This window comes from Sebastes fasciatus, chromosome 13, assembly GCF_043250625.1.
Source record: "Sebastes fasciatus isolate fSebFas1 chromosome 13, fSebFas1.pri, whole genome shotgun sequence".
NCBI lineage: Eukaryota > Metazoa > Chordata > Actinopteri > Perciformes > Sebastidae > Sebastes > Sebastes fasciatus.
This window is the reverse complement of record NC_133807.1, coordinates 2,664,554-2,683,583: the sequence shown is the minus strand read 5'-3', so window position 1 is coordinate 2,683,583 and position 19,030 is coordinate 2,664,554. Positions and strand designations below refer to the sequence as shown.

At 41.2% G+C, this 19,030-nt stretch overlaps 1 protein-coding gene across 1 annotated transcript; it reads right to left on the bottom strand.

Moving 5' to 3' along the window:
• Nucleotides 1-2,940: 2,940 nt before the first annotated feature.
• LOC141779982 (homeobox protein Dlx3b-like) lies at nt 2,941-16,313 on the bottom strand. The gene is made up of 3 exons (XM_074655021.1): nt 15,816-16,313; nt 11,791-11,975; nt 2,941-6,196 (listed from the first exon to the last, which is right to left on the bottom strand). The coding sequence occupies exons 1-3, from the start codon at nt 16,180-16,182 to the stop codon at nt 5,732-5,734; spliced, it is 1,017 nt and encodes a 338-aa protein (XP_074511122.1). The 5' UTR covers nt 16,183-16,313; the 3' UTR covers nt 2,941-5,731.
• Nucleotides 16,314-19,030: the final 2,717 nt, after the last annotated feature.

Here is a 19,030-nt window from a genome sequence, read left to right as displayed (position 1 = left end):
TTGTCGTGTTACTAACGTGTAAACTCACGCTCATGTGACCGTGGTGTAGTTTGTTTGTAGCCTAATGTTAGCTTTTTATTTCTGGCAACTGCATTTAAGCTTCAAAAATCATAAAAGTGGTGTTCATTTGTGAAGATTATGAGTCATAAAAATGTGTTTGCCACAGATCTTATTTTCTGCAATAATCCAAAAGTCGAGGGAACCAGGGTGATGCTAACTTCCTGGTTGGCCTACAAAAATACATCATCCCTGGAGCGCTCTATATTTACCATGTAGAGATAACAATGGATGTACAGACCACAGTCACCTACAGAAGAACAGTTTAACAAGTTCTAGACGTTTACTGACATTTATTGTGTGTATGTTATCAGTGGAAAATGTAAGTTGTGCTGATTGTAGCAGTAAGTTTACGACTTCAATGCATTCTGGTTTGACTGAGTTATGACTGAGAGAGAGGGGTGCGATGTCCCGGTCAATGAACTGAAGTGGAGTGAAGGTTTTGTAGTTTTTGAGTGCCACATAAAGGTCCACCGGCTGCTTCAGATTATTTCCCCAAATTTGACGTTTCATATTGGCACAAGATATCCCCTATTGGCATTCCTTTGTGAAAAAAAACAAAACAAAAAATCGAGATCGGCTTTAGTATCGGTTTTCAAAACACATCGGTCGGAGCGCAGTGTGCAGTTCATGCCTGGAGGCAGGGAAAGGAAAGTAACGTCAGCTCCAAATCTTTCATGACACTGTTATAAACTTTCCTTCCGCTGCTGAGTTCAGCTCGCAGCAGCTGAAGTCATCACCTCGTCTCACCCTCTTCAGCCTGCCCGCAAATGCCAAAGTATAAAACTGTCACCTCAGCTCACCTCCCGAACAACCACGTCCAACTATTCACGGTGATATAAAAGATCAGGCGTTCAGTTTCTCGACACGCTTGAACAGAAGGTGATGAAACACTCAGGACACAGTCGTAAGATTCACAGAATTTAAAAGCACAAATCCCCGCTGGTTTGTCTTTGGAATCACATTGCTGTTAGTTGTATGAATATATACAGTTGTTTTGTTAAAACCAAAACCAGACAACCCAACACAATGGCTTTGGTGAAAAGTTTTTTTTTTCCTGTGGAGTACCAGTCACAGGTTGCTACAAGTCCCTGTTTGCCCTCTCTGTCTGTCTCCCTGTGATGTTCAGATACATTCCACTCTGACACCTGGAGGCTGAGGGCTCAGCACAGGAAGGTAAGAGCCTAAACAAACATGGAAGGTGTCCTAGTGGATCTGTGGTTTAGGGTCCACACCCTGCACACTTGTGGGTACAGTTGAGCATGATATGATAATGTGGACGTCTGTTTTCCCTTCCCTGCTGAAAGTCACATTTTTTCTTTGTTACACTTTTAAACTACATTTTTGATGGTCTGCATCATTCTACTGTCCTGTCTACAAAGAAAAGGACCACACACCTGGGAGATGACTTTGTATTAAAGCATAGTTGCTCGAAATGCATACATTATGTTTAAATAAGCTGCGGTCCATTTCAATACTTAACTTTCAATGGCCGAAATTTTATACGCTACCCAGCTAGTGCATCAAACTGCGACCAACTCTTGTGTGACAGGTGCTTCTGATAAAAACTCCCACACACTGTCTCGCTTACTTACGCTTTATTTGATTGCCACTTTTCCCAAAATGCTGAACCATTCCTTTACATTACGAAATCCTCTCAAACAAGGTCACAAAGAGAAATATTCTACAAGTATTCTAAGGTTGTTACGTTACGTTGTTACATTACATTACTACCTTATGTTGTTTCGCTTGGTTGATACGTTTCGTTGATACGTTTCGCTGATACGTTTCGTTGTTACGCCACGTTGTTACGTTGTTATGGTACGTTGATACGGTAAGTTCATACGTTATGTTGTTACGTTATGTTGCTTCGTTATGTTGTTTTGCTGCGTTCATACGTTACGTTTCGTTGTTGCATTCCGTTGTTGCGTTATGTTGTTGCGTTACGTTGTTTTGCTGCGCTGTTCCGTTCCGTTGTTCCGTTCCGTTGTTACGTCGCTACATTATGTTGTTATGTTGTTTTACTGCGTTGTTACATTGCGTTGTTACACTGCGTTGTGTTGCGTTGTTACGTTACGTTATGTTATTATTTGAACTCAAACCATGATCTTTTTTTCTAATCTTAAACAAGTAGTTCTGAGGCCTAAACCTAACCAATCATTTCACAACGTTAACAATGTGGCATGGTGCGTTTCTGCAAGTGTGATAGGAGGCTAATATGAAACGTATTTATGAAGTCGACATTCGGCGTATCCCGAGGTTTGCAGAACTTTTCTGCCGACTGGGTTGGTATTTGGGTCGATAACATTGTTTGCAAGTGTCCTCGTCTATGTTTCTTCCTCATCACGCCCTCTTTTTGTTGGCTAACCTGTGGGTTTGGTTGGTTGAGAGTTTGGCCTGGAGAGCAGCATGTTTGTCACACACACACACGCACACACACACACACACACACAAACACACATCTCTCCTCCCCTCTCCAACTGTGTGCCACATGAAAGCGGTGTACACCCGTCTCTCTGTGTTATTAGTATCCAGAGACTCCAGAGTGTCTGCTGCACTGTCACCTCCCACAACCTCCTTTACACGCACTCTGTGTGTGTGTGTGTGTGTGTGTGTGTGTGTGTGTGTGTGTGTGTGTGTGTATGTGTGTGTGTGTGTGTGTGTGTGTGTGTGTGTGTGTGTGTGTGTGTGTGTGTATGTGTGTGTGTGTGTGTGTGTGTGTGTGTGTGTATAATATATAGATGGGTGCAACCTGTATCTATTGTCTGACTCACTCTGGCAGGCACACCAGCAAAGCAACGTCAGCACACTTTCAATGCTAGTGTGTGTGTGTGTGTGTACTGCATTCACACGTAAAAAAACGCTGAAAATAATACACTTGTAGCTGATTCAAATATATTTTATTTTTCTGAAAAAAAAAAAAAGCTCCTAAGGAACAAACTGTTGTGCCACCTTTGTTCTACAGTTGACACTATAAATAAAAAACCTGAGTACAGCAGATGTGTTAATAGAATATATACAACTTATTTTCCAGATGTTTTAGCACCGACGTTGCTATCACTTTTGCTCTTGATAGTTTTTTTAGGAGTTAAGGAGGAGTTAAAGGGGCCACTTCAACAATTTTACCCATGAGAATCCGTTTACTTATCATGAAGAAGAGCACTACTCAGCCCGTGGAAACAGTTGTATAATGTTTTCTGTGGCTCTAGAGGAGCTTTGTCAAATTACCCCGGCGATGTCATAGTGATGTCATCACGGTTATCTCGGTTTAGGGTTGCAGATTTCAAATTCAAAACAGAAAGCCTTGCATTAAAAAGCAAACATGGAGTGTGAAAGATGTGGGTGTTTAAGGAGGGTGTAATGAAAGACGCTACATTGTGTTGAATTGTGGGGGTTGTTTGATTCGACATTTTCAGAGCTCGGGCTAAAAGTCGGGATACCTCGGCCTCCACTGGCTCAATTGTGCCTCTCGTAAGTCCCCCAACTTTTTGAAAGTGAGACTGAGAATAAGCTGCACAGACGTAAAAGACTCATTCATTCTCACTGACTCTGAACTGCTGCTTGTACCCGACAATTATTTTGACTGTTTGACATAATATTCGAGGACGTAACCCATATCCTAAACAAAAAACGGATAAACAGTGCTGGATAACATTTCCATCACATTTTGTACCATTTTGTACCTCTCTGGGGTTTTACATGTACCCTTAAGCTTTTACTCCATGAGGCTGTTTCCTGTATGAGAAGGCCTCAGCAACGGGTAAGGTAGGAGGAGGGAAGACATTTTAAAAAAGGGATATATTCTTTGCAGTAGGTTGAACACCTCTGAGCTGATCTAACATGTGAAATCAACTTTTAAAGGTCCTTAAATGAGCTCTCCACCATGTTAGCATTGCACTCCTACATTATCAAAAAGAAAAATCTAAATTGGTGCAGCAGAACCAGAGATATGTCTTTTTTTATTTCATGCATTATTCTTGTCAAAACCTGGCGCCTACATTACCCACAATGCAACTCAACCACCGACAGTTCGGTTGGAGATTCAGGTGTGTTATGCTCGTAGATCACTTCTTTTTCTTTTTCTAATTTTCAAACTACAACCACCTCTGCTTCAAGTGTAGGGATGTCATGCGAACCCAAAATTCTGAAAACGTGATGGTACACATTTTTCTACAGTACCTACCGCAGGCACCGTCAGGTCTCAAGACTAACAGTGTTCTGTCGTACCGGGGACGATAGAAAACGTGTTTGGGACACAGTAAACTCACTATCGACGCATCCAGGGGACGTACCCTATTTTTCCCTGATAATGCTACATTGTGGTCAACAAATCCATGTATCAATCGGCAGGATGAGATCTAGCTAACGTTGGCGGTCAGCAGCCGGTAAGCAGCACAGTCCTGTACCGAGATAACTGCTACCGTTACCGGGAGGTGCAAAAGAATTACATTATGATGTGTTCAGGCTTTATTCAGTAAAAATGAGTATTGGGTGAAGGTAAATTCCAACGTTATCATGATGGGTTCAAATATCATTCATTCATTCATTATCCCATTCGGGGCCGCGGGGCACCTGTTGAACTTCCTCACAAACACCAGAATGCAAACGGTACAAAAGGAGTGGATGTTGAAATACATGGGATTTATTGTTTTACTTTTGTTTTTTACCGTGGTATCGAATTGGTATCGAGAATCGTGGAATTTGTTCTGGTAATGGTATCGACTATAAGTTTCTGATATGGTGACATCCCTACTCAGATGACATCACTGGAGGCACTTTATCAAAAGTCTGCATACAACATTCTGCTTTCTTGCCCATTGTTGTATGTACAATTTTTTTTTTTACTTTTATCTGCTCCAGATGGGTTTTATAAGTAAAAAAAGCCTTTTGACAAAAAAAAATCTATGGACACAAACATTGTTTGGACAGTACTTTGTGAATGGCGGGTAGAATGTGCCGGAGCTACAGAAGTAAATCCTCCCATTAATGTCCTATAGGACTTCCGTTGCTCCGTGTTCTTTTACAAATTACAAAAACACCCTCTCATGGCTCATTTCAGTGTTTGTCTGATATTGATGTTTTTTTGTTTTAAAAGGTTATCAGCCTTTCAGTGTTGTTCCCCTCTAACATGGTGCCTGACCTGTCAAACAGTCCTGTTTTCTGTCAGGTTAAAGCCCAACATATCTTAAAGTTTGCCGTGTTGGTGTGGTGGGCTTTAATTTGCTGCGAAGCCCGGAAAATGTCAGTAGTATTCCGTTTTAGAGGGGAAATGCTGCGTCAGAGGCCCTTTCCAGAAGAAGAATTTATGGAAGACTGGAAGGGAAGTTTTTTTTTGGCATAAATACGGTCATATTTAAAAAATATTAAATATACAAAATATCATCTGTTATCTGTGATTTAAAATAAGAATTCAGTCTCAGCACTGAAAAAGACATATCAATCGCTCTAATCTCCACGAGTTCAATCAGTTCATAAACTCCGGAGGCCAGCACTTGTTTTCAATCCACGTTTACTGTAGAAAAGCCTGTTTGACAACATATGTGTCGGGTTTAACAGTCATGACTCGTGTCTGACGATCACTGTCGGGTGTTTCTGTTCCCAACGGCGCTCCAAAAAAAGAATTCCCCTCAGTGTTTAAGCGCGGGGCTCCTGTTGTGCAGTCCATGTTTCAGCGTCAGTAAACGGCTCCCAGACTATGTGTGGCCGACGCCCCCGTTGACGGTGCGAGGTGCGTCGGGCCCGACTGTAGCAGACCTAAATGTGCGCCCTGCTGCTCGTACCAGTTCTGGTGTGTGTACTCTCCCATGCAGGCGGGCGAGGAATCCACAGGAGGCTGATAGGGACCCTGCCCTCTGCTGGTCGGATCCATCACTGCACTGCTCTTGATGCTGCTGCCGCTGTTGCTGTTGCTGTTGCTGTTGTTGTTGTTGTTGTTGTTGTTGTTGTTGCTGCTGTTGTTGTTGTTGCTGTTAGTTTTGCCATTACTGTTTTCCCACACGGCCGGGGATGGAGGAGAGTTGCAGGCCATGGAATCGCTGGCGTCTGGACTGTGTTCAAGAGGAATTTCCCCGAGTGGAAACTCTCCGTTCTTGTAGAGCTTCTTAAACTTGGAGCGACGATTCTGGAACCAGATTTTGACCTGGAAGAAAGAGTATCAACTGTTGAGGCAACTTAAAGGGGAAATATTATAAAAAAGTGAGATTTATAAAGCAGGCTTAAGTCCTATATAAATACTGTGAAAGTATCGAAAGGTTCAATCCACAGAGACATACACACAGCCCGTATTCAGAAACTCTGAAGAAAGAAATGCGCAAAAACGGAGCGTTTCAGACAGAGGGTGAATACAGGCATATTCATGCCGACACTATGAGGAAAATAAAGTTTTTTTTTAACATTACAGCATGTAAACATGTTCTAGTAGAAACACAAAATACAAGTATGATCCTGAAAATGAGCATAATATGGGACCTTTAATGCAATATTAATTTCCAATACTCACTCTTGTGTAAGGGTGTAAGAAAATACTGATACATATTTCCTGGACTTATTTCACCCATCAGCTGCTATATACAATACTGACTTAACCGTACAATAATTTGTGCAATAATTCAACTGTGCAATACTGTCTTTAATTCCGGCTTTATACTGTAGATACAAGAAATATTCTTATTAATTTACTATTCTGGCATTTATATTTAACACACTTAATAGATCCTACTTCTCAGTATGTTGTGTTTGTGTTGCACTATGGTTCTTTGTTATATATTGCACATCTTAATGCAAATATTTGCACATGTTTCATATTTTTTATATTCTCATTTTCTTATTGTTAATTTTAGTACTTACTTATATTTCTTTACATATATTTTGTTCACATTGTAGCATTATGTACATAATTGACATGTTACATACTCATTTATTTCTTACATTTCTTATGTTTGTACAAGAGTAACTGTAACGCTGACCCCCCGGTGTCAATAAAGTATTTCTGATTCTGAGTATATTATGTTTTGTGATACTGTATCAATTCTCAAATACACTATTGATTTTTAATTAACATTTGGAGGCATCTACAATTCTGCCAGGTGGCTCCACACACCAGAGGCCTCTACTACGAAGATTTGTGGTTAGCGAGGTAACTTCAGGGTTTTCCGTCCTACGAAGCTGGTTCACTTCTTACCGGGGTAGATCGCCATGGTAACTTATGCAAAACAGCTAACCTGCTCCGGAGCAGGTTATGTTCCAGATAAGAGATCAACTCGTATAAAAGCACCGCCTGCCGACAAATCAGAGCTCAGTGCGGTGACTATATGATAATATTAAAGACATATGAAGAAGTTTAATTCATAATACAGGTGGAAAATAACACAGTTTAAACTGACAAATGCAGGAATGACAGCTGGATTTATGCTGTGGGTGTTTACCGCTTTGAATTATATTTTTATATTTATTATTTTACTTGTTCTTGAGTCTGTTTCACACCGCCGGAAACGGGGACGCAGCTGGAGAAGACAGAAATAGTCATACACGCCGTATCGAAATGAATGGATATAATGAGGTGTAAAAGTGAACCGAAACAGTTTAAAGTTAAAACCAAAACAATGACCTGAAAGGTGCTAAAACGCTCTGTAATGCTGAGGGGTAACTGCAGAGTTCTCTGTGGGTTCGTCAGTACAAGTGACTGCTTTGAAAGTCGCTTAATCATTTGATCCATTGTTAATATATAAAAAAAAAAAAAACTAATTTAGCTTCTTTTAGCTCATTGTTTTTGGTTCTTTCCCTATAAACTCTACTTTTAACAATCTTGTTTCCAAGGCAGCCGTTTTCAGTGAAAAAGCTCTGGTAAAGCCGCCGTGCACTACCTGCCCAGCACAATACAGCAGACTGGCAAAGTCTGCAACTAGCTGGTGGCAACGTAGCTGAGCATTTAGCAGCTAAAGAGACAGATATTGTTTCTCAGGTGATGGTGGTGACCAAAAACAGAGTTAAAAGTGAGCGAATATTCAGGTATTCAGGTGGCCAGAACCACGACTCCAACTGAATACTAATGTTGTTTCATTACTACAGGATGTGTTAATAGGCACTTTGTTTGCCGACACACTGGCCATAACAATGTTCCCCACTTGTTTTCAGTTCAGTTCCTTAATCTAAACTATTCCTCAAATGGATCTACTAATCAGTTGTTGCCAAAAAATAACATCCTCTGAAAATGTTTTTGTCATACTAAATAAAGCATGTTACAATAAATGCTGTGTACTAGTCATAAACCAGGTAACTAGTAAGTAATATTTAACTTCCATAAACAAGATATCATCTAAGAACAGTTATTGGCCAGCAGAGGTGATGTCACAGAACAGATTACAGCTCATTGAAATGTAATATTATGATAATATGAGAGCTATTGTCATTTGTATAAACAATAATGACTCCATGAGAGCATCAAACCAGACGACATGACAATCATACATTTCAAGTTATTGCTCATGCCTTTTGTTTTCATAAAGCGTGTGTATGCAACCCAAGCATAACACTGAACAATGATTTACAGCAGCCGTGATAAAACAACCTGCACCGCAAGCTAAGAAGATAATTCATGTGGCAGTAAATCATTAAGGAAGGGTGAGTATGACTGCATAAACCATACTGACACAACAGTAACAACTCACAGGGCTGATAGGATCACTGTCTAATGCTCCGGCAAATAGATTTCTATTTTTATTATAAATTATTTTTATAGTATCTATGTTTTATTCTTAATTTATTTTGTTAAATGTTATCTTAATAGCCTAGTATGACCTTGTATTTTATATTATTGTATTTTAAAGGGGACATATGCTCATTTTCAGGTCCATACTTGTATTTTGGGTTTCTACTAGAACATGTTTACATGCTTTAATGTTCAAAAAACCCTTTACTTTCCTCATACTGTCTGCTTGAATATGTCTGTATTTAACCTATGTCTGAAACGCTCCGTTTTAGTACATTTCAATGGAATTGCAATGGAATTGCAACAGAATTGCGTTGCTAGGCAACAGCTTTGGTCCATGTTTACTTCCTGTCAGCTGATGTCATTCACATACACTGCAAAAGGATATAAACTGGGACACATTTAGAATGTTTACGTTTAAAACTTTGAAATGGTCTAAATATTGTAGATTTGTAACATCACAAATGGACAGAAATCCTGACAGCTTGTTTGAAAAAAAAAAAGGCTCAGTTTCTGAATACGGACTGTGTGTATTTCTCTGTGGATTAAGCGTTTCGATACTGCTTTATAATATAAGAGTCATGAAAATGTCACTTTTTACAATATGGGACCTTTAAGGTGCCAATATCAAAATTCTGAGAATATCTATTGCCTCTACACAGCTCTCAATATGGCCGAAGGCTTGCGCACAGGGCTTTCTGCCTGTAATCTCCCTGAAGACAAAACTTCTCCCATGTGCATGGGTTGCAGCTAACAGTGCTAACAGTGCTAACAGTGCTAACAGCGCCAACAATGAAAACCACAGTAAAAGTACTGACGGCGCTAACAGTGTTAACCTGGGGGTGAAATGGGGGGGGTGGGCGCTACGTTGTCAGCTGTAACCGCTGTATAAGCACAGTGCAGAGCAGCGGCTGTGAGCTAGCCGTTATTTCCTGCTATATTAATGCTCTGAATATCTTACGGAGCACCATTAAGTTTATTCCATTATTCTGCAGTCAAAAGAGATCTCGCAAATTATATTTTAGTTAGAACTGTCAAAGTTAACACGATAATAATAATAATAATAATAATGTATTAACACAAATTCCTATAACGCCACTGATTTCTTTAACCCATTAACACAACTTGCAATTTTTAAGTTGTAGCGGGCTAAGTTTTAAAAATCTCATATTAAGGTTCATTTTAAACAGATAAAAAATGTGTGATTAATTTGCGAGTAAATATTGTAATCGATTGACAGCTGTAATTTGAGTGTAACCTATAGCTTTAAGATACAGTATTGTGGACCTTTTCACCTCCTCTTCAACATTCTTCATACTCATTCGTATGTTCACCAGGAGACTTCATTCAAGCACTACAACTGTTTACAGAGCACATACGTCAAATATCTCTGGCACTTCAACTAAACTGTCTGCTTTCATCTTCTACACATCAACTCACACAACTATTTTTTTTCCATTTTTCACTGTAAACATTTTGAGTTCTGTCAATCCATTTGCTGATACTTCAACTACTTTCGATGCACTTAAACTATTCCCGGCGCTTCAAATTCAACAGAAATTTCAATTGCTTTCATCGCTGATAAATTAAACTGACATTTAAACTGCTTTAATCTCTTCTAATCTCTTTGAATGACAGTTCAGCTACTTTCATCTTTCACGCTTCATATGACGATTGAGCTACTTTCAGTGTTTCCTTACAGTCTGACGACTACCTAACGGGGCTTAGATTTGAAAGTAAATCGTTGACTGTTTCCGGCTCTTACACACAAAAGATATTTCAAACCCTTTCAGGGCTTCAACTTCAACTGACACTTTGACTACTTTGAGGGCTTCAACTTAAACTGCAACTCCCATTCAACATCTGACACAGGGCCGGCTCCAGCCCTTTTGGTGTCCAAGGCGAAATCCGGATTTGGAGCCCCCCCCCCTTAGGGTTTGTGTTCAACCCCCCAGAACCCTAACTCTAGCCCCGTAAACCACAACACAATCAGACATCACAATGGTGTTAAGACAAAGATTAAGATTTGTATTTTCATAAATAACTGTATTTATTATAATATAAATAAACATCTGGTCCCTGATATTGTTGGCTAAAAAGTGTTTTGTCAGTTTCGCTACACTTTACACTTTTATTAACAAATAAGTATTAATAAGGCAGATGAAAAAGTGTGAGAAAGAGAGTTACAGGGGTGAAAAGTGTATTTATGTATGTGTTTCTTTCTTTATTCGTTTGGTTTGTTACCTCAATGCAGAAAATGAAGAAGGGCACCAGCACATTTTTTTTTTTCTAAAAAAAATATTTTAGCGGGCGACCAGCGCCCCCCCAGAAGGTGGCGCCCTAGCTGACTGCCTATATGGCCTATGCCTTGAGCCGGCCCTGACCTCACAGACAAAAAAATAACATTTTAAAGGTCCCATATCATGCTCAGTTTCAGGTCCATACTTGTATTTTGTGTTTCTACTAGAACATGTTTACATGCTGTAATGTTAAAAAAAAAACTTTATTTTCCTCTTACTGTCTGCCTGAATATACCTGAAACGCTCCGTTTTAGTGCATTTCAAAGGAACTGCAACGGAATTGCAACAGAATTGCGTTGCCTGGCAACAGTTTGGGTCCATGTTTACTTCCTGTCAGCTGATGTCATTAACATACACTGCAACCAGGAATAAACTGGGACACATTTAGAATGTTTACGTTTAAAACCGTGTAATGGTCTAAATATTGTATATTTGTGACATCACAAATGGACAGAAATCCTAACGGCTTGTTTCAAACGCACAATTTCTGAATACGAGCTCTGTGTATTTCTCCGTATATTGAGCGCTTCGATACTTTCATATTATTTATAAAGCACTTAAACCTGCTTTACAATATATAAGACATGAAAATCTCACTTTTTATAATATGGGACCTAAGACATTTGAAATTGTTTACACCTGTGATCTGCAGTGTAAGAGAGCACGCACTTTGTTTCTTCTCTCATTTAAACTGAAGTGTACTGTCGGTGTTCCCTGCAGCCTCACCTGCGTCTGTGTGAGGCCCATCTGTGCGGCCAGCTCGGCCCGCTCCGGCAGGGCCAGGTACTGCGCCGACTGGAACCTCCTCTGCAGGACCGCCAGCTGGTAGCTGGAGTAGATGGTCCGGGGCTTGCGCACCTTCTTGGGCTTCCCGTTGACCATCCGAACCTCCACGTCTGGTTCCTCTTTCACTGTGGGAGGAAACCATAAAAAAAAGCCATGTAATATTCCTGCAACACTCCTGTGGGGGGGACTTTTAGTTTGTTTGTGGAACCTCCCAGTCAAAACGATCACAGTGCTGTTCTTCTTCTTTGATCTTATAAAGTGTGACACGACCCGTATGAGACTTCGAACGATTAAATTAACTTTTCTACATGGCAGTTTGTGCCGAGAAGTTGTAGCACAAAAATAGCCACGGCCACTACATCCCCGAAATTTCAAAGAAATTCCGCCAGCAGCAGAACTTGTAATTTTGGTCGGAGTGTCTCCCACAGCCGGGGAGGGAGACAGAGATTTATAGGTGCTTTTCATGTAGCCTGGAGGCCCGCTTGTATACATCTCGCCCCGTTTCAGCTCTTATTCTTGTATCCAAATCCTTTTTCTGGTCTTATTTTAGATAAACAGCCAACCTGACTCAAATACATTTGTTCACATTTGATCAACACATATATTTGTATCACCTTAAGATGGGGAAACAATACAATTTAAAAATCTATTCTAATTTGTATAGGAAATGCAATGCAATATATTTCATATGCATTTATACCTATTTACAAATTGTGTGTTTTTATTTATATTATTTACTGACCACATTTGAATTTAGATATTTTTAAATGATCATAATTTAAAAAAAAAGAGATAATTAGTGGCTGAAGGGCTGTCAAAGTTAACGCGATAATAACGCGTTAACGCAAATTTGTTTTAACGCCACTAATTTCCATAACGCGTTAACGCAACTTGCGATTTTTAGGTTGTAGCGGGCGCAAACCTGATGAATCCATCGGTACCAACCATGTCATGCTAGCTTGTTGGGAAACAACGCTCCAAACTTCCGCTTCATTTTGGCGAGGAAAAACTGGCATGGCCATTTTCAAAGGGGTCCCTTGACCTCTGACCTCTGAACTTGCAATTTTTAGGTTGGATGCTGGCACCGTATGAAACTTGAAAACTTAAGGACTCCATTGGTACCAACCATGTCCTACTAGCTTGTCATGAAGGAGGTTAAATAACGCTCCAAACTTCCGCTACATTTTGGCGAGGAAAAACTGTCATGTCCATTTCCAAAGGGGTCCCTTGACCTCTGACCTCTAGATATGTGAATGTAAATGGGTTCTATGGGTACCCACGAGTCTCCCCTTTACAGACATGCCCACTTTATGATAATCACATGCAGTTTGGGGCAAGTCATAGTCAAGTCAGCACACTGACACACTGACAGCTGTTGTTGCCTGTTGGGCTGCAGTTTGCCATGTTATGATTTGAGCATTTTGTTTTATGCTAAATGCAGTACCTGTGAGGGTTTCTGGACAATATCTGTCATTGTTTTGTGTTGTTAATTGCTTTCCAATAATAAATATATACATACATTTGCATAAAGCAGCATCTTTATCCACTCCCATGTTGATAAGAGGATTAAATATTTGACAAATCTCCCTTTAAGGTTCATTTGGAACACATTACAAATGTGTGATTATTTTGCGATTAATTGTGATTAACTATGGACAATAATGCGATCTATTTTAAACAGCCCTTCTATTTATCTCTGAGTTTAATTCGTCACCTATTTGTGTATTTGTTTGCTGGTTATTTGTGCGGGCGTGGCCACGGGCCTTGCATGATAAGAAGCCTTGTCGGGTGATTCAAAGGCCAAGGCTGACTGACATGTCGTGACACCTGATGTGCGCGGCTGCGGGCCAAAGTCCCCCGGGGCCAATTTCCAGGAGTCAACTCCCAACTGGAATGTCAAAAACAGTACACCAGTCTGTCGAGTTTGTTTTCCCTCTCTGTCGTTTGCACAGAGACGTCTTCCAGGCTTTTGAACGCAGTCTAGCTGTAGGGGCACTTCTGTTTAAGTTAAAGAGCCAAAATGATGTTCCAAATGTTGTCTCTAGTGGTCTTGTGATATTTATTTATGGAAGGGTTAGGGTTAAGGTTAGACTGTTTAGGTTGCCTTTGTAGTGCACATAAACCAACAAGTGTTGCCTGTTAATTACTTCTTCATTCCTGATATACAGTAGCCTAGGTGAAGTTAAAATGCCACTCGCTAGAACTAGGCCATGGCTTCCATCCAAAGACCTTCAGGCTGATCTCCATTTTCCTATCAAAATAAATCTGAAAGAAGCTCAAAGACGAGATGATTGGCAGGTGTGCTTCCATTTACAGTGAATAACAATGAGACACACAACAGCAGCAGCAGCTAAGTGAATTTACCCCCGTCAAACTCGAAGCTTTGTTTTTTTCCCTCTATACAAACTATTCTCCTGCAGGCTGAAGCTTTATCTCGCCAGCAATGATCTCCTGTTTCCTCTTCGCCCTCTGACACCTCCCCCCGCTCCTATAGGCTACCTTTCTCTCAAACTTTGAGTCGCAGGTATTTTCTTCTGGAAACTTTAAGTGCATGGCGGAGCTGGTTAACACTTGTACAAATCTGGGACATCCCTGGCAATAAGAAGCTGCTCCACTTACAGTAAAAGACAGACTGGGTTCATTCGTGAGTCCTTCCTTTCAGTTAAATCAAATAAAGATTCTACTTCTGACTAGTAGCATGAGGAGAGTACAAACCTCACCTGGCTGTCACAACTACTGTATATCGAACTCCCCATATGAAGGTACTGTGTGAGTGGGAACCCAGAATTCACATCCTTTTCAAAGCTTTACAGTCTGAAAGGTAACACGTCACTAACCTTGAATATTGTACATTTGCAATTAATTTAGATACAGTTCTGAAGAAATACATTATAGCTGAAAATATTCTTATAAACATCTGTGACATCAGCCCAGTCGCACAGCAGTTCATGAAATAGTCTCGAAATTAAATGTAACTGTTGATAGGTGTACATACTGTAGACACCAATTTCACATCTTTTTTGTGATGGTCAGGAAAAAAATCAATTTGTACTTGATCCACGCAACCCAGAAGTATAGAGAGCGGCAAATGTTGCATAGGGAAGAGGTCGGGGGCGGGGGGTCAAACACAGGACGTTCGCCCAGGAGACCGGTGTTCGTGTCCCGTGTGAAAATACAAGTCAAAGTTGATTTATTCGTCTCGTAACTTCCATTCTTAAGTTACGCCACTTCCAGTGTTATTTTAACCCAAACCGTGATCTTTTCCTAAACCTAAGTAGTTCTGTTTCCTAAGCCTAACCAAGTAGTTTTATTTAAAAAAAAAAACTGGGAGCAGAAATTGACACGTGCGTCAGTTGTTGCTGGACATTGGTAGAAAAATGCATGAAAAATACATTGCTGAAAGTTGTCCTGAGTCTCTATGGACAGGAATTGAATAGATTAAAATTCGTGACTCTTTTACGAACTGCCGGTGACACATATGTTTTTTTGAACAGGGAGACACTGTGGCAGGTTCTATGTATATAGAGGTATATGTATATACAGTGTGAGGTATTGGACTGTATATACATATAGTGTGTATAGAGCGTCTCCCCTACTTCTATTAACTCAATACCATAAATACACTGTAACTGTGACTCCACTACTCATCTTCTACTGAAGGACATTAACAGAGCATCAGTTCATTGTTCCAAAACAATGTATAAAATGCGATGTGAATAGTTTAGGACAGCAGTGGAAACGTTTTCTCCGTGCGTAAAACCCGTGCGTAATGATTGGGTTTCTATGTCCAGACATGAGCACAGCCATTCATCAGCCTCAGAGGGGGGGGGGGGGGGCAATGTGGTTTTAAGACACATACTGAGATACAGTTCTTTTTGAAAATGATCCGATATTAATATGTAACCGGTGATCAGTCACTTCTACTCATGCACGGAAACTAACTTGTCCTCTCGGGTCCAACTCACCGTCCTGCAGCGTCGCGTGCACCTCCCTGCTGAACGCGCCGTGCTCCCGGTACGCTGCGTGGGGGTACGGGTACTCTGCCTTGGCGACCACCGGGTAGGCCCCGCCGGTCCCCAGCCCGTGCAGGTTGTAGTGGTGGTGGTACGCGTACGGGTTCATGTGCTGCGCGGAGTACTGCTGCTGCTGCTGCTGCGCCGGGTACAGGTCGTGCGCGCCGTGGAGCGCGCTCTGTCCGCTGTAGAAGCCCATGTCTGTGGACGAGGACTCCGGCAGGGTGGGGGACTCCTTGGTGGTGGAGATGGAGCTGCCAGCCATGATTGGGAGGGGGGGCTTCTTCTCCTCGAAGACAGGTGGACACTGTCCGTTCATGTCTCTCTGCTGTCCAATTTAAAGTCTCTGAAGCAGCAGTGTTGAGAACGAGATGAGGTCTCCTCTCAGTCTGGAGCTCAAACCAAACAGCAGCCAGGCTGTCCACCGTGGCGGCGCCCAACCCAACTACAGCTCCTAATTACAGGGCGCGCCGAGCTGAGCCGAGCCGAGCCAGGCAGGACGAGAAGGGGGGTGGATGTCTCCTTCCTCATTGGCTCGTCTGCTCGCTGCCTGTAGAGGCCCTGAGGCCAGCCAGCGCTGCCTTTCTGTCTTTCTGTCTGCCTGTCTGTCTGCTTGTCTGCCTGTCTGTCTATCTGTCTGTCTGTCTGTCTGTCTGCTTGTCTGTCTGTCTGTCTGCCCGCCTGTCTGTCTATCTGTCTGTCTGTCTGTCTGCCTGTCTGTCTGTCTCTCTGTCATCTGCCTGTCTGCCTGTCTGTCTGTCTGTCGCCTGTCTGTCAGTCTGTCTGTCTGTCTGTCTGTCTGCCTGTCTGTCTGTCTGCCTGTCTGTCTATCTGCCTGTCTGCCTGTCTGTCTGTCTGGCTCCCTGTTTCTTCCCCACACTAACCTCCAGTAAGCCTCTCCTCAGGCCTCCACCACAGCCCGTAAAGTCCTCTAACTAACATTTAGCTCGACAACAAGAGGCCGTCAGCAGCAGAGCAGATCACGATGTAGCAGACTGAACCCAGGCATAATGGTGCTGAGATAAGGAGTGTTTACGCATTAGCTTTACGGTGCTGCCTCCCATTCAGATGCAGATACAGACTGTGTCGACCCATGTTGGGACTTATTTACACTTAATCAGGGCTCACTTAAAAAAAAGTCTTTCTATGTGTTGACTGGGCCCCAGGGGAGAGAAGCAGCCATAAACTGAGCCTGCAATCAACTTTAGGTGCATATAAGGACACTGTAGCCATGAAGGCCACACCACAAGGACTACTACCACACTGTAAAAAGACTTAAAGGTCTATCATGCTCTTTTTCAGGTTCATACTTGTATTTTGTGTTTCTACTAGAACATGTTTACATACTGTAATGTTCAAAAACCCTTTATTTTCCTCATACTGTTGGCCTGAATATACCTGTATTCACCCTCTGTCTGAAACACTCAGTTTTAGCGCATTTTGACGTAATTGCAACAGAATTGCGTTGCTAGATAACAGCTTGGGTCCATGTGTACTTCCTGTCAGCTGATGACATTCACATACACTGCAACCAGGAATGAAATGGGACACATTTAGAATGTTTACGTTTGAAATTGTGTCAAGGGTCTAAATATTGTATATTTGTGACATCACAAATGGACAGAAATCCTGACAGCTTGTTTCAAATGCAGAGTTTCTGAATAGGGGCTGTGTGTATTTCCCTGTAGATTGAGCGTTTCGATACTTTCACAGTATTTACATAGGACTTTAGCCTGCTTTATAATATAAAAACATGAAAATCTCACTTTTTTATAATGTGGGACCTTTAATCTATATAAAAGAAAATTGTAATTTACTGCAGTGGAAAGTCAAATCTGACTACACGTACCCTAAATATATCAAATATAACATTTGCCTTTTTCAATTTCCTTTTGAGAAGATAGAAACAGTCTCGCTCCACACTACAAATAATAATGACTGCAACAAAAAATACATGTTGTACACAAAGAAAGAACAATATCCATGTGACTGAAAGGTTTAGGAGTTTCCATCAATACAATGACATCATCTCACCTCCAGATGTCACTGTTGACTCTTTACATGAAAGTAGTTCTCAGGAAGGATTGGCAACAAAATGTCAAGTGCATTAAATGCACTGATTTAAAAACAGATTTTGGAAAATATGTATCTAATCAAAATGAGAAAAATAAGTTGTTATTAACCCTCTGAGACCCACAATAGACCAGTTTTTTGTCCTTTTTGGAGGGGTCCAGGGGGTCTTTAGGGGGAGATAGCAGGTCAACAGTAGATGTCACATAGAAGTGGTGTACATCATCTGAAAGCTGGAAACCTGAAGATTAATCTGAGATGCTGCTCAGCACTGTGTGTCAAGTTGTTCTACTCATAAATTAGAAATAAACATGAATGAATGAATTAAAATGAATTGTAAAAGTGTATAAGGGTTTAGAACATTATGATAGAAGTATAGGATGGTCATCCTCATGCTCTATTATGTCTCATAAGTTGTTGCAGCAATTTATGGGCTGATACCATTTGTTGCACAGATTTGGTGCTAAATTTAATAATTTTTAACCTATCGAGAACTGATAAAAATGATCAATAATCCCTCCAAAATACCACATTAAGACACCAAGACCTTGAGGAACACCATAGAAATCATAGAAAGGGATCGAAAACTTTTGACATTTGGAGATTTCTGCAAGAATTAAATTTTTTGGCGACTGGATGGAGAGCACTTCTGTTCTGGAATCTGCTCAGAGACCCCCTTATTGTCAATCTAGCTAGGAGAGCCATCCATCCTCTGAATTCTCTAGGCCTCTAGTTTGATACATCCATCCTCTGAATGCTCTAGGCCTCTAGTTTGATCCATCCATCCTCTGAAAGCTCTAGGCCTCTAGTTTGATCCATCCATCCTCTGAAAGCTCTAGGCCTCTAGTTTGATCCATCCATCCTCTGAATGCTCTAGGTCTCTAGTCTGATCCATCCATCCTCTGAATGCTCTAGGCCTCTAGTTTGATCCATCCATCCTCTGAATACTCTAGGTCTCTAGTTTGATCCATCCATCCTCTGAATACTCTAGGTCTCTAGTTTGATCCATCCATCCTCTGAATGCTCTAGGTCTCTAGTTTGATCCATCCATCCTCTGAATGCTCTAGGTCTTTAGTTTGTGGCTGTAAAGTTTCATG